General features: G+C 38.5%; 3 protein-coding genes across 3 annotated transcripts; 2 read left to right on the top strand and 1 right to left on the bottom strand.

Moving 5' to 3' along the window:
• Position 1: 1 nt before the first annotated feature.
• LOC131784782 (elongation factor 1-gamma-A) lies at positions 2 to 7,427 on the top strand. The gene is made up of 9 exons (XM_059101607.2): positions 2 to 48; positions 180 to 326; positions 1,551 to 1,614; positions 2,331 to 2,473; positions 2,600 to 2,743; positions 3,523 to 3,652; positions 4,972 to 5,170; positions 6,408 to 6,705; positions 7,225 to 7,427. The coding sequence occupies exons 1-9, from the start codon at positions 37 to 39 to the stop codon at positions 7,375 to 7,377; spliced, it is 1,290 nt and encodes a 429-aa protein (XP_058957590.2). The 5' UTR covers positions 2 to 36; the 3' UTR covers positions 7,378 to 7,427.
• A 623-nt stretch (positions 7,428 to 8,050) lies between these two features.
• On the top strand, positions 8,051 to 12,025 carry LOC131784808 (tRNA (guanine(6)-N2)-methyltransferase THUMP3-like). The gene is made up of 3 exons (XM_059101640.2): positions 8,051 to 9,507; positions 10,111 to 10,273; positions 10,713 to 12,025. Exons 1-3 carry the CDS (start codon positions 8,523 to 8,525, stop codon positions 11,035 to 11,037), a joined length of 1,473 nt encoding a protein of 490 aa, XP_058957623.2. The 5' UTR covers positions 8,051 to 8,522; the 3' UTR covers positions 11,038 to 12,025.
• An 85-nt stretch (positions 12,026 to 12,110) lies between these two features.
• On the bottom strand, positions 12,111 to 15,709 carry LOC131784809 (uncharacterized). The gene is made up of 5 exons (XM_059101641.2): positions 15,602 to 15,709; positions 15,270 to 15,528; positions 14,677 to 14,713; positions 14,148 to 14,367; positions 12,111 to 13,683 (listed from the first exon to the last, which is right to left on the bottom strand). Exons 1-5 carry the CDS (start codon positions 15,636 to 15,638, stop codon positions 13,199 to 13,201), a joined length of 1,038 nt encoding a protein of 345 aa, XP_058957624.2. The 5' UTR covers positions 15,639 to 15,709; the 3' UTR covers positions 12,111 to 13,198.
• Between the last annotated feature and the right edge of the window lie 503 nt (positions 15,710 to 16,212).

Genomic DNA, 16,212 nt, shown 5'->3' with positions numbered 1-16,212 from the left:
CTCCTGTTGATTGTCCTCTTTTTCTTCGATAACGATATGGCTGCCGGTGTAAGTGTGTAGCAATAGAATCCTCTTTGCTTTATGGCAATCACTTGGTTTTTTATGATTCCAGTACTTGTTGCTTGTGCGGAGAAAATTAATAGTTCCTCTTGTCGTGTTATTTTTATTTAATTTTACAGGCCTTGTACACTTACCCAGACAACTTTCGGGCCTACAAAATCCTCATCGCTGCTGAGTACAGCGGTGCGAAGGTTACTCTTCCATCCTTCAAGTTTGGCGAGACGAACCAATCGGCGGAATTTCTGAAAAAATTCCCCCTTGGCAAGGTACCTTAGACCTTGGTTAAAAATAATCCAAAGTTAATTGACAAAATATTTAAGGTATAATCTTGACTGATATTTCTAATTTGAACAGAATTTTGTACATTAGGTAGTGTAACAATAAATGCCCTTACCTAAGCTCCGTTAAAACGGTCAGGATAGCTGGTGATAGTTTAAACTATGACGCGCATTTGAACAGGAACTATCATTGACTAACATTGACTATCATCAACTATCATGTGGTTTGGACATGTTAAAATTCGACATGATAGTCGCTGATAGTTTCTGCTATTCAATCGAGTGGATGATAGTGAGTGATAGTTATTGGGTCAGCAGTTTAGCCAAAAGCAAGCTCAAACCGAAATGGCAAATAGTAAAATGACTAAAGTAGCTGCCAAAATTCTGCAGAATGTCGCAGAATTTATTCTTATCATATCCTGGTAGACTTCAGTATCTTCAACTTGCTACTCCTTGACTAAAATCTCAAGATGCCAACAAAATTACAGACCTCAGCATGCACAATATTTGATTAGAGGTATGCCATCTTGTTGCATGATTTTTTCAACTATCATCAACTTTCTTGAACCATTTTAATACAAATATTGTAGTCAATGATAGCGAATGAATGTTGAAACTATCATCATCTATCATGACTGTTTGAACTGGGTTTTATTACTTAATTAATTTTTAGAGAAATCTAAGCAATGTATGTCCTTTGAGTGAGACTAACTTTAAAATTTTAATAAATTAACTCATTTATCTTCATCTATTCCAATCCATTACCAGTTTTATTTTTTTTATCACAAGTGTGTCGTCAAGGAAAGACCCGCTTCAATTAACCCTTTAACCCCTAGAAGTGATGAACATGCAACTTCTTCCTAATATTGTTGTTATAAAAATAACTAATTTATATGGAAATGTGTTACAGTTAAAGGAAAGAATTGACCATCAGATCTTGAAAGTTAAGGGTGTAACATCTACCAGCTGCAATAAAGATTGATCAGTCAATGGTTCAATCAATCATCAATCAAACAATCAATTCGTCAACAATCAATAGTATTTACAATAACATTACAAACAGTTATTTCATGAATAGCAGCTAGTAATTTGATGTGGCAATGTAATTTGAAAATAAAAGCAATTTATTTGTAATAGTGTAACAAAACTGGCCTTAAGTAAGAGTGGTCTGAATTTTGCCCTAATGTTTCTTTGTCTCATGTTTTTTCTTAGGTTCCTGCATTTGAGACTCCGGATGGAAAGTGCATTTATGAGAGCAATGCTATCGCTTACTATGGTAATTTTTCTTTAATGTTTGTGTTTATTAACATGGCTGAATTAAAATTTTTTTGTGGGTGGATAAAGAAAGTGTTGGAAGCAGTCTCCTTTCAGCTGACATAATATATAGATTTAGCCAAGGCTAAAAGCAGAGCCCGCACATCTCAAGGGCACAACGCCTTGCCCTGGCCAGGACTAGAACCCAGGTCATCCGACTCGGAGCCCAGTGCACTGACCACTGGACTACTGGACAAAGCCGCAGCATTGGCGTGCCCGCAGTACAGTTGACCACGCATGTTTAAAGTAGCACCTTGTACGGTGGTATGGTCGTACAACCAAATTTTTTCGGCTTGATGGGTTACTACTATTTTGTATAATTATGGGGCTGCGCTCTGCGAGCTCCGCCATGATAAATTCTCTCTTTCCCTTGCTAATTGAGAGGGTAGATACCCAAACTGAGCATTATGTGGTATTTTTATTAACATCACAATATCCTCATTTTCATTCAGTGTCCAGTGATCAACTGCATGGTAATTTTTCTTTGATGTTTGTGTTTTGTTGGTATGGCTGAATAAAAATTTTGGGTGGGTGGATAAGGCAAGTGTTGGAAGCAATCTCTCTTCGGCTGACACATAATCAAATCTCTCTTTTTCTTGGTAATTGAAGGGGTAGATACCTTAACTGAGCATTATATAGTATTTTTATTAACATCACAATATCCTCAACTTCATTTAGTGTCCAATGATCAACTGCGAGGGAAGACACCCCTGGAAGGAGCATTAATCCAACAGTATGTGAACTTTGCTGACCAAGAAATCTTGCCTGCTGTTGTCACTTGGGTCTTTCCAACCCTTGGTTTGATGCAGTTTAACAAACAGGTGTGTAAGTTTTTCTTTTCAGGCAAGCCTTATATCTTGAAGTGTTGTCATCTAGGTCCTGAAATATAATGAATTCTTTTCATTGACAGTGGCTTGCCTGAAGTTAGTTTTGAACCTCTTTTACAGGCCACTGATAAAGCCATGGAAGATGTGAAGAAGGCTTTGACAGTACTGAACACTGCTCTCTTAACAAGGACATTCCTTGTGGGTGAGCGTGTGACACTTGCTGACATTGCAGTTGGTTGTAACCTTCTTATGCTGTACAAACAGGTTAGTCCCAACAAGAGTAAAGGGGGTATGTTTCAAAAGAAACTGGTGTGGGTGGCATTAATTTGGTTGGGTGGGGTATTATAAGATACAATTAAATTTGGTTTTATCAACCAAGTTGTTAATGTAAATGGGCTACTTAGAAGAGTTTCTAAAGCTGATGTTTTTAGTGTTAGCCCTTCCTTTTGATGAGTGTTGCTTTATTGATGGGCCAATGCTTGGAATTTGAGTTTTAGAAACTCTCTACCATGGCCAATGGTTGATTAAGCCAAATTGTCTAGTCACAGAAATTTTTCTTGTACTGTGGATTGTGTGGTCTGCATACAAGCCTTTCAGGGTGGCTCTACGAGGCTTTCAAAACCTCAAATAAACAGCTTAAAGGTGTTTTGGCCCTTTATCAGAGTAGTGAACTCTGGATCAAGAGATCTAGACTCAAGCCCATAATGTGTCAGTTTACTTTGTTCATGGGCAAAATACTTTACTATCAGGATGTACTTTGCAAAACTCCTTTCTCTTCACAGGAGCCTGAAAGAGTAACAGGAATTGGGGGGAAATCTCACAAACTGCTGGGAGTAACCTTGAAAAGACTGGCATGTAGCCTTTTTGCTCACCCAAGAAGGGTCATGAGAATCGCACCAAATGAAATGATATGAAATAGCATGAACAAAAAATGTGATTCTCAGAGGGATGGGGTGTTCAAAAAAGAGCACTTTAGTGGGTGGGGTGTAGACATTTTTTCCGCAAACAACAAATTAAAATGGTAAATATGATTTGCCTTACAGGTGATGGAGCCAAGCTTCAGAGCACAATTTGGTAATGTAAACCGGTGGTTTCTCACCATTGTGAATCAGCCTCAGTTCAAGAAGATCCTTGGTGAAGTGAAACTTTGTGAAACCATGGCTAAATTTGATGGTAGGCCCTGGTTTCTCTCTGTGGTGAACTAAAACAGGCTCAATAGTCCATTTTACAGTTGTTTGCATGGTTGTCAAGCCTTTGAACAGGGGTGACCTTGTTGTGATACAAACTTTGCTGTTTTTCAAATGCAAATTACAAAATGCATGTTATCATGCTAACTAGATATTGGTCTCTATCACCACAAGGTCACCTTCAGCCTCACTCCAAATCAAAAGCTTGGCTACTAAGTACACAACTGTAAAATCGCCTTTTACAAGATTTAATCCGTTTAACCCTAAGAGGGACCAGCATCTAATTCTTCTTTACAGTAATACTGCTGAATCATTCATTAACATCTTTAGAATGAAGGAAATGATCACCAACCAAAGGAACTCTGATTGTTAAAAAATTCTCCTTTTGAGGGACATAGGAAATGCATGGAGAGGAGTATAGAGGATATGGTTACTGATGTTAGGGTGTAAAGGGTTAACCTTGAACACCTTAATATCAGTATTCACATTCTCCATACTGTTCTCTGTACAATCCTCAAGGTGCTGATTGGAGAATTAGTTTAAAAATCGAGAGAGACTTTGACTGGTGATCACTTGCTTTATTCTCATGACCTTAATGTGTGATTCAGGGAAGGAGTTGTAAGGAGAAATTAGATGCTAGTCACTCTTAGGGGTTAAAGGGTTAATGAATTTTGATCAACTCACAGAAGATAAATTTACTTCTGGGGCCTGGGTCTGGCCCTAGGAAGCTATCTCAGCGTCTGAAAGAAGGCTGGGATTAGCACTAGGAAGGATTATAGAAAGGAAAGGCTAATAGATTTACATTTTTTTCAAGTCTCAGAGTGTACTCCTTTTTTTGACCCAGCTTTGGGGTACAGTACAGCTCAGAGGTAGATGGCCAACACACATGCACACCCTCACAAATTTTGCATGGTCTGCTTGCAACAAAGTGTACATCAAAGTGCATTTCTTGAGCGCATTTTTGCTTTTGTTATCCAATGCCTCTGTCGAAGCAACAAATTAACATTTACATATCTCAGTACCTAAAGGATGCAATGGCTGCTGTTTCAATGAAACATTGAAATGAGTTGTCATGATGCCACTAGCATTTTGTAAAATATGTTTGTGTTAAGATATGAATTACAAACTTGATACACCATAAGCTCTTTATTATTCCCTTTATTAGAAAATGTTCAGCATATCTTTGTTAGGTAATAGAATCTACATCCTGGCCAGTAAAGGAATGTAAAACAAACAGTCAGGGTAAAAAATAAGCTGATGGGGAGTTAAACATTAAAGTCAATTTATTTTTCTTTACCTCTACAGGGAAGAAATTTGCTGAACTCCATCCAAAGAAAGATGAGAAGAAGGATAAGAAAGCCAAATCACCCAAAGAGGAGAAGCCAAAACAAGAACAGCCCAAGAAAGAAAAGAAGGAAAAACCCAAAAAAGAAGAGGATGATGAGGTGGATGACGTACCAAAGGAACCAAAATCTAAGGATCCATATGCCGGCCTACCAAAGAGGTTAGGAGAATTCTACCTTCCAAACCTACAGGCAGGGTTTTCATCAACTTTTGAAGTAGAAGGGCACTGCTGCGTGAATAGGCAGGTACCCTGTAAAATTGAGGGCCGAAGGCCCAAACCTCTGAGGGGTTGGGGGGCATGTTTCCCTGGGAAATTTTTAGAACGCAAGTCTCCCAGAAGCGTATTTTCCTGCAATCTGGAAAAGGAATCTTGCTATGATGCATACTTATTCTAATTATGGTAAAAAAAAATGATACTCTGGGAGAATTTGTTCATTTTACTGTACAGCTATAGCTACATAAAACACTGCTGATGTTCTCAGAGCCTCCTTTTTTCTTACAGTAACAATCTGACTTAAACTTGTAAACTGATAAAGAGTGTAACTGGCAAATTTTCAGTGTCAGTACAGGCTGAAGGGGATTTTCACGTTTGAGATTTTTTATAAGTTTTTGAATGCATTTCTTGGCTTAATCTTGAAAGAAAATTAAATTGGAAAAAAAGTTTCGTTTAAGTTTCTTTCACTTGCTTGGAATATATAAACTTTGAAAGCCAACAAAATTTTGGCTTGTTGAGACACAGTACAAGCTAACTACTGTTACAAGCTAACTTAAACTTATAAACTGATAAACAGTGAAACTGACAAATTTCAGTGTCAGTACAAGCCAAAGCGAAATTTTCACGTTTGAAATTTCTGATATGTTTTTGAATGCATTTCTTGGCTTAATCTTGAATGAAAATTAAATTGGAACAAAGTTTCTTTCAAGTCTCTTTCACTTGCATGGAATATTTTTAAAAGCTTTGAAAGCCAACAAAACGTTGGTTGTTGGTCGTACCTTCTTTTCCATTGGATTTTTCAAGATCATTTCATTAATTAATATTACAATACTTCAGGTTATTTATAAAAGATGCTACTGTTCTTCACGTGAACATCTGATAAAGTCAGTGTTTATTGTTAAAAGCCATAAAAGTCCTTGCTATCGCTATCTCCAAAGAGATTCTCATAGCTTTCTGGGTCAATTTCTGCTTGTTGCTGTTCGAAACTATCGGCGTAAAGCAAGTCCACATCTATGCCAGCAAATGGATCAGAATTGTAGTCATCTTCCCACATTAGTTGTTTGAGTAAAGGGAAAATTAATCGCTTGAAAGAATCTTGGAGAGCAAGATTATCACATTTATTTGTGTGCAAAGATCACCTCTGATACTCATAATTAATTGTTGCCTTTGTGTTTTTCCTCAGCTCATTTGACATGGATGCTTTTAAACGTGTGTACTCCAACAAAGACACTGTTACTGAAGCCATCCCATACTTTTGGGAACATTTTAACAAGGAAGATTATTCCATTTGGTTGGCAGAGTACATGTATGACGATGAACTGAAGAGAATCTTTATGTCCTGTAACTTGGTCAGTGGAATGTTTCAGCGCATAGAGAAACTTCGCAAGACAGCATTTGCCAGTGTAATTATATTTGGAGAGGATGGAAATATCTCTATTTCGGGTGTTTGGATCTGCCGCACGCAAAAGCTTGCCTTTGATGTAGGTTTTAAAATTTCTTTCCACTATATTTGTTTTGTTTTGTTTTTTAGAACAGTTTGTATAAATCCTGCCTGCTGTTTAACATTGATGCCTGACTACCCTCCCAGAGCTTGTATTAAAATACACAGGAGGTCAAAATTTTGAATGGCTAGGCTTGTGAAATACTTGCTAATGGACTTCACTGATAAGCAGGGACTGCCCTTAGTATAAATTGGCCTTGGAAACAGGGAGTGAAAAGCAATTTCAGGAATTTTTCATTGCTTGATATTTGTTTAATTTTGTTTTATATGAACTGAAAAAAATTGTTATTCATAGGCTGCATTGCATCCAAGTAAAAAGCCCCAATGATTATTTGTATTGTAGAGTAGTGGACTGAACAATGGTGTGGAAATCTATTTAATACTTGTATGAGGGGCACCATCTTAGTTGTATTCCACAACTGTCTGTACCATAGTTTCCCATAAAATGTTTGACCCTTCCTCCTTCCATTTACCAAAATTTAATGTTTTTCTTTTGTAGCTGAATGATGACTGGGCAGTTGACTCTCCATCATACAAGTTTACCAAATTGGATGCAGATAATCCAGAACACAAGAAGCTTGTTAATGAGTACATGGCGTGGGAAGGAGATTTTGGCGGAAAGAAGGTCAACCAGGGAAAGATCTTTAAATAGATTGTTACATTTGTAACCAAAATTTAAATGAATAAATGAATTGTCCCAGAGCAGTCTTGATTATAGTTTTTGGCCATTTTTTGCTACACTGCACTGCTGTGGCCTATGTACAGCCAGCCGCCGCCGCCACCCCCCCCCCCCCCACTTCTTGATTTTCTTTAAGGGGGTTGGGGGCGGCTGTACACAGGTCACACTGTAGTTGGGGATTAAGCTTGTGTAGTAAGGTGTGAGTGTGACTGGTTCGGCAAGAATGACACCAAATTTCTTGCAAGTTTGGTGATGCAGTTTTAACACTAAGGAAAATTTTAGTTAAACCTGCGCTCATCGATCTCCATCTTGCCGCGTGAGGCTAATCTCCACGTGCTCGAGAAACTTGAGTCTGCGATTTTGTCCGAATTGTTGTTAGGTAACGTGCTCGAAAGAAATTCGTAAAATTACGTCATGTGGTGTCCAGAAATTGGAAACCGTTTCAACGTTAACCAAAGAGTAAGAGAAAGGTGTACACACCTTGATTATATGCAAAATCACAGTTTAATAAAAGCAAACAAACAAATTACACAGTCTGCAATCCACGTCTTATCATCAGGGACCTTGAGCAGTCAGGACGGCAACACCAAGGAAGACTACGATTAAAAAATGAATTTCTGCCTTTAATTAGAATTTAAAAAATGACTGCATGTGTTTACCGTCGCACAGGGCGCCACAACTCAACTTCAGCATAACGTATAAACGAAGCTTTGAGTTCCAAATGGAAATTAATATAATATGCCGTCACGGTTTCGGTTCGCAGACAACGCAAATTGTAGTGATTTCACGTGTTGTTTTGCATAGGCCGGCTAAGAAATGTACAAAGTTTTAAAACGCACGTGCTGAGCTATTGTTCTACCAACTAGATCTTTTGTTTTTCCGTGTCCTCGTTGACGTCGCCGTCGTGGTTTGCTTAAGGTCCCTAACAATTGAGGCGTCCAGCAGTACTGGTGCGATAACATTAGGATTCAAATAAGCAACAGTAATCTATCAACAGAAGTCAAATATTTGAGCAAAGGGATAGATTGCCTATTACGCCATAAAAACAATTTCTTCCTTTTTGCCCGAAACATTGGCTTGTGAACTGCAACTCCAAACGCCATGCAGTTCGTGTTGTCATGTTTTTTCTCCACAGGTACGTGACAAGCTTATTACATAAAGCATTTACAGCCTGCCTCGTGCGCAAGATGGCGGACATTGTAAGTGTAGATATATGTGCAACGGTAACTACCGGTTTGGAGTCCGTGGCCGCAGAGGAGTGCGAAGAAAAGCTAGGATGCAAGTCTGTAAGGAAAGGAAGGGGACGTATATACTTTGACATTCCAACGAATTCGTTTACACAGTTGAAGTCCTTACGATCTGTTGAGCACTTGTTTGTCGTAGTCAAGGAATTTCAAGAAGACAGTAGCGAAGGCTTTGATTGCCACAGTCCAGATATTCTTGAAAAGCTTTACAAACTACCGCAAGCTCTTGACTGGAAATCGAGTCTTTTCATGTGGAAGCAATTTAAAGGATATTCGGGAGCAATTTTTAAAAACGAAAATGATGATTTGAATTGTAATCGCGATGGTTTTGTAACTGTAAAGAATGGTGAAGGAAGCTCGAAAGAAGGTAACGAGTCTGTGGCCGAGGAGATGGAGGATGAAAGTGAAGCTCCAGTGAAAAGAATGAAACACGGAAATGAAAATTCTGGAGAGCCGAAGGCAAGTGAGGAGGATGGTTCTGAAGAAACTGTTTTGCCCTCAAGTGTTGATCTTGGGGTAGCATCGACATCTACAAGCGCTAAACCTCTAGAGGTTGCAGATCAGCTGGTTTTACCGCGATTCCGTGTCACATGTACACGCACTGGCAATAACCATAGCTTCTCGTCCCAAGAGGCTGCAGCTAAATTTGGTGGTGGAATAAACGATGGGTTTGGCTGGCGAGTAGACCTTAGCCATCCAGACATCGAAGTACTTCTCCACATTGTCGACAACAGTGTTGTCATCGGTATCGCCCTGACTAAGGAAAGTAGAGGAAAACGGAATATTGCTCACTTTGGTCCAACGAACTTAAAGTCATCAATAGCCTATTGTATGCTTTCACTGGCAAATATTAAGCCAGGTAGAGAACATCTCTTTATTAATTACCTTTCACTTTTCTTTTTAATTTATGAGCTTAAAACATGTTAATTGTAGCATGCAGAAGTGGGAGGTTGTCACTCTCATGCTCAATTTTAGGAAATATGTTTTTCTCTTCTCCTACTTTCCTAAGTGTAGAATTAATTTTGCCTCTCCATATGTCATTCTAACCAATGGACATACTTGCAACTTGTTAACCCTTTAACTCCCATGAGTGACCAAGACAGAATTTCTCCTCACAATATCAATACAATATCAACCAGATAAGTGATAAGAATAAAGAAAAATATCAATTTGGGGATAAATTTGGTTGACCCAATACTAAATTCTCTGAACTAACATTATATGAATTGTATGGTTGACAGTAAGAAAAATTACAAATTTGATCTGGGAGGTAAAGGGTTAAGAGTAGCTACTAAAGTACCAAGATCCTCTTGGAATTTAGGAACACACTTGAGTCAGGGACACCTGAACAAATTAATTTACAGGGCTAACACTGGAAATGTCAATCTTAGAAACTCTATACAGTTGCCAATTCACAACAACTGAGGTGAGAAACTGAGTTGATTACTGTTTCTTTATGTAGGTGATGTGGTGTGTGATCCAATGTGTGGAGGAGGCTCCATTCCAATAGAGGCTTCTCTCAGTTGGCCCACATCTTTTCACCTGTGCGGAGACCATCACGAATTAGCTCCTGCCAGGACCTTGGCTAATGTACAGAATGTGGTTGAACTACAGTTGGAGAAAAAGTAAGTGCTTCAGCTGTACAGACTGTGTACTTCAAGGCTGCCAGACAATTGAGAATGGTTATAATTAAATAATTAATTATTGATTGAAAATATAAGGAATATTAGGCTATTACCAATAATAATCCTTTCCCTTGAAAAAAATATTTTCAAAGATAGTTGTTGAAAATGGTGAAAAAAGATTCTGACAGAGACAGAATTTCTCCTTACAATATCTATACAGTGTTAAGTGATGAGAATAAAGAAAATTATCAACTAGGGAATTGTTAGTTGATCCAATACCAAATTCTTAGAAATAACATCATAAGAACTGTATGGCAGATGGAAAGGAGAATTTCCAATGAGATCTTGAGAGTAAAATGGGTAGGGAATGTTGCCAGGTTGTCTGTGATCAGTATGCACTACTTGAGATTAATAGAGTTTCCACTACTTTTTAATGCAGGAAGACTCTTCCCCTGGATATTTTTCAATGGGATGTGTGCAATCTTCCCTTGAAGGCCAACAGCATTGATGTATTCATCTCTGATTTGCCTTTTGGGAAGAGAAGTGGTTCCAAGCATGAAAACTGGAAACTGTATCCCAAAGCTCTGGAGGAAATGGCCAGGGTGTGTTCAGTAGGAAGTGGAAGGGCTGTACTTCTGACTCAGGATAAGAAAGTGATGTGGAAAGCAGTGAACAGTTCAAGACAGTGGAAGAAAGATTTGACTTTGTGGATCAACATAGGAGGTCTCAAAGCAGGAATATATGTTCTTACCAGGACTAAATAGTGAGAAATACTGTGGCTGGTTAACAATGTTTGCATTACATGAAGTTGAATCCTGAGGGTGTCTTTGGCAAATGGGTTGTTTTTATTTCAGGAGAACTGTTCTGGTACTACAGAAAAGTCTTAATACAATGGAGGAGTATTACTTATCAATCCACTATAAATTGTTCAAGATCTCACCTTTCTTGTTGTTTCGCCCTTAGCTCCGGTTGGAGCATAGGCCATTAACCACTTCCGTCCTCCATCGGGTTCTGTCCTGGGCAAATCTTCCTAAAGTGGCCCAAGTGTGGCCCCAGTTTCTCATTTGGGACTCTACACCTCTTCTCTCACCTTTCTTAGTTCTCCAGAAATGATAAACACATAGATGTAGGATCTCACACTTTCAATACATTACTAAGAAAGTGGGTGATGAGAATGGACAGACATATTGGTCAGGGAGAGTTCTCTTCACAGAGTAGCAATACTGTAACTGATACCAAGGGAGGATTGGAGTGGTCAGGACCTTCCACCCCAACAGACAAGTGGGTTTTGTTTTTCTTGTGTGGCATTAAAATTCTGGCAACTACAGGGTTACTTATGACTTCTCAACTGGTTGTTGTGTGTGTTTGTGTGTGCGTGTGATCTGCCCCTGCAATACTACAGTTTATCTATTGTGCAAAGGAAAACATGGAAGTGTGGAGGAGATATAAATATCTCAAATCTTGAAGAATAGGAGTGAATGGAGCACTAGTTAGCTTGTTAGAGTTGTGGAAAACAACTAAGCCATTTTTTACACCTAAATGAGATGTAAAAATGACAATTGGTTGTTTCCGATGAAATGACATGAAACCACATATTACTTTGTCCACATCAAATACCAGGGTTTTCTTTAAGGTTTTAAGTAGCCAGAGCTTTTTTAAAGGTAAAGAATAAATGATATTCATATCTCGAAATCCAATATGGTGGACAAAACATCATATCATTTGTACTTTCCTGCCACCACAGTAAGATTTGTCAAAAAGACAGTCCCCATCAGAATGTTTTTAAACTAACCTTGAGTCAGAAGTCTTTTTATGTTTTCAGAAAAGATAGGCAGTGCAAATTTATATTTTTATTGAGCCCAAGTTTAGACCTGATAAACATCATCTCTGTACAGGCTCTCAGAGCAATGAAAGTAGCCAGTGAAACCTTGCAAAGAAGCCGGTGTAATTCGCCAGCTGCCGGCTCTTATCTACAACCCTGAAATACCATTTAACATCTTAATATTCTGGGCCACCACCAAAAGAATTTGCCTTTTGTTCAAGATCTATATCATTTCTCATTGTAAGCCTACCTGAACCAAGTTTAACATCTCCATAAAGGTGAAGGCCAAGCTAACAATAATTTATTCACAGGGTAAATTGAAATAAAGTGATAAATGTTTTTACTCTAAATGGTTCTTAGTTGTCATACACTCTATGTAAATTGTATCTGATATTTCTTAATTGCACACTTAGTCTAGTTGACCAAGGGTAACAGCTTTCTATCTTGCTCTTTTTTTTTTTTCAACTCTTTATACTGACTTTGTATAATAATTATATGAAAGTTCAATAAAGTCATTGGGAGATAAAAAGCTACAAAGGACTCATTCCATCAATAGTCATTTTGCAATAGGTGGAGGGTGAGCAGATTCCATAGAAAAGGTCAACTGTCTCCCGTTAGAGAAATGACGATTCGCAGAAAGCACCTTCCATCCTTATCTTTGAAGATAGTACTTCAAGATAAATAATTATAATCCAGTTACCACAAAGGTAAAATAAATAACAGTTTTGCACTGCATAAAATGGTGACATACTTCCCTGACTTCAGAGTCTTCGTAAAAAGTTATTAGTCTTAAAAGTAATTGCACCTAACCCGTGAAATAGTTATTAAGCAATTAGACATTGTTGATTATAAATGGGGTTCAGTGGCCACTGCTTTCAAACCCCTCATTAGTGGTCTTACTGCAAATCTGAAATTTTTGTTGTAATATTTGTATAAGCCTGGTTGTGGTCATAGCCACCTGTTCTATCGTTCATGGCAACATATAAAAAAATTTAAGAAAACTAGTCATCCCATTGTTTTCTCTTTTTATCTTTGACTGTTAAGCACTTAAATGGAAGAACAAATGTCTTTTGACCTAAACTTACGCGGAATAATTATTTTTTTCAGTCAAAGCCACAGTCAAAACTTCCTCCTGAAGACCATGAATGGTCAGATCCCCACCCCCCAAAGCCATGATGCCCAATCCCTCCTACAGTATGACCCAGCATATAACCCATTGCCGCTCCACCAACAACACCAGCAGCAGCTCCCATCATCATTTTGTTCCTTCCGCTGTGATGCTGCTGAGGAGGCTGTTGAACATAGACAGTCTGTGGCTTGCCACCCTGCACGTATGTTGTGCCTTGGGAGGGATAGTACGCCTGCTGTGGATAGTGACCAGGAGGAGGGGTTGGGTGGTAAGGTCCAGGGGCTTGCTGTGGGTAGGGATGGGGCTGTGTTGGATAACCTGGCTGTTGTGGGGCATTAGCAGGAGGGTAAGAGGGAGGTCCATATCCTGCTCCTGGTGGCCCTTGGGGATAAGGTGGTGGCTGGCTATATGCTGCTTGGGGCTGTGGAGGGCCCTGAGAATATGGCGGAGGGGGACCAGCTGTTGACAGAAATGAATCAAGAGATAAAAACAATGAAATGAATGTGCTACTTCACAGACATGTCAACCCCTTATAATAGAAAGTCTGGAAAAATCTGGAAATTTTATACGAAAAGGTGAGAGTCTCTGTTTCAGATAAAGATTAATTTAAAAAGGTATAATTAGCACTCCAGCCCCAGGACCAACACAACCAGAGCTTGTTCCATTATTTTGTATTATTGCATGACTAGGAAGTATCCCTACCCCCTCTGGATGGGATGCTACTCTTTTGCAAGCTATTCCCCAGAATTTGCTCAATTCACCAAGACAGTTTGACACTACCCATTTATAATCCTGGATAGAGAGAGGTATCGTGAGAGTTATATGCCTTGCATGCCTTGTCACACAACATACTGGCCTTTCAAAGACTCAAACCTGAACCTCTCAACTTCCACTAAGTTAATATTTGAGTAATAAAATCTTACATGGTGCTGCTCCTTGAACAACTGAAGGATTAAAACCAATTGGTGGAGGGCGTGATGCTGTACCATACCCAGCGGGAGGCATTGCTGCACCATACCCTGCAGAAGGTCCTGTTGCTCCATAACCAGGAGGTGCTGTTGTTCCATATCCAGCAGTGCTAGGAGCACTGTATGGAGAGTAGGAACCAGCCATAGGAGGGTTCTGTTGACCACCATACATAAGCTGATGAGGCAACAGAGAAAAAGTGTTCCTAAAAGATATAAGAAATCCTCCAAAAATAATTGTTTTCTGGCAGTAATCATCCAGGGGCATTTAAGATTGCAAAAAGGCAAGCCTAAAAAAGTTAAGCTAAGAGCCCTGATCAACTATCTGAATTTTTGCTGAGTAGATAAAAAAAGAAGCATATTCTGAACTATGACATTGGCTGTTGATTCTTACACCTAATTAAATATACAGTGTGGCATGTGTAGTGATATACTCTGCTTAGCACAAAACATTAGTTAACTAGAGTCACAAATAAGCTGTACTTACTGGAACCCTAGCTTGTTCTAAGACTGAAATCCAATCTCTGGAACAAAAATAATCAACAATTAATTCAGACAGAGAAAAAGATAATATTTTTAATACATGAAATAAAACATAAGCGGGAAAAAAGTGGTTTCCTTTCCTATCAGTGAAACATCCGCTTTCGTTTGTCTTATGAATGCAAGTAAATTATTCTACACGGAATAAACTTTGAGGAAAGGGAATCAAAATTTGTGGCAAACATGGAGTAAAGGAATAATTTTAAGACCGAGGGCGATATCATTTTATACTGACTAGATCACTTGTAGGATTCTAACGTGACTGAATATATATATTATTTACCCAAACCATACCCCTTTGATTCCTAAAAAGACAATTAATCCTAAATGTGAACACCGAGTTTCATATAATTAAGCTATGAAGGGCGGAATAAAAAAAAATAAAAAATAGTTGTTTGACCGATCTGATGTCACGTCTAAATGTAAGTCAAACAACTGCTTTAATGAAAAAACTACTTAGATGTAATGATCACCCAAAGAAGTTTAGATCAATGATAAAAACGCCCCAAATCTTGTCAAAGTTACTGGCGAGGTATTCACCTTGCTTCCCTCTCGCTCTCTGCGTAGAGATACCACGTCCGTTCGGGCGAAGAAACACAGAACATGGCATTTAAATCATTGTCCTTAGGAGGCTTTACTCCTTCTCCAACGGCTTGGCCAACGTTTATTCGTCGGCATTCTGTTTTCATGTGGATTTTACCGTCACATTCCTTATCCTTTGAGTCTTGGTAATAACAGAATACGCCATCTTGGTATAGAACGAAGTACCTTCTCTTCCAAGAATTCTTGAAGAAACCGCCTAAGAATGAGAAGAATTTGTGTTTCTATTGATTTCGGCTACTTCTTAGAATTCTCATTCGAGAGAAACTTACTTAGTTTGTTGAGATAACCGGCCTTTATAGTCCCCATGGCGTTTTACTTCGAATCTCTCGCTCGTCAACTAAGTGACTGACGTAAACATGTCGAGTTATGAATCTTCCGTGACTGTTGATTGTTTGCGTGATTCTTTGACAAAACTTGCGTGACAGGCAATGTAAGTTACATCGGCTAAACGAGTCATTGTCTCCAAAATTAGAGGGGATTTTCTTGTCACAATTCGGTAAGAAAAGCTAAAAGATTCGATAGATATATATTTTTTGCACCATCTATTGTCTTGTTATTTTTATTTTACCATACCGTTGCTTTTACAAGAATTTTGCAATAATATTGCTTTTTAGGTCATGCACTTTTCATTCATGAATCACATTGGTTGGAAATTGAAGTTAAAGAGGACTTTAAAATAATAATCCAAACAATCACACAGTTGATATTCACTTTGACATGGTAATCAGTTCATGAAAAAGCACCAATTGCTAACCACTTGAATGTTGCAGAGTATGCAACTCATCTTTACGAGGATGAACGTTATATTACAATAATGCAATCATAGTATTTTAACCTTGGAATCTAAATCAAGCACAAATACCAGATGCTATAAATTTCA

The sequence above is a fragment of the Pocillopora verrucosa genome, chromosome 7 (assembly GCF_036669915.1).
Source record: "Pocillopora verrucosa isolate sample1 chromosome 7, ASM3666991v2, whole genome shotgun sequence".
Taxonomy (NCBI): Eukaryota; Metazoa; Cnidaria; class Anthozoa; order Scleractinia; family Pocilloporidae; genus Pocillopora; species Pocillopora verrucosa.
This window is presented reverse-complemented; position numbering and strand designations above follow the sequence as displayed.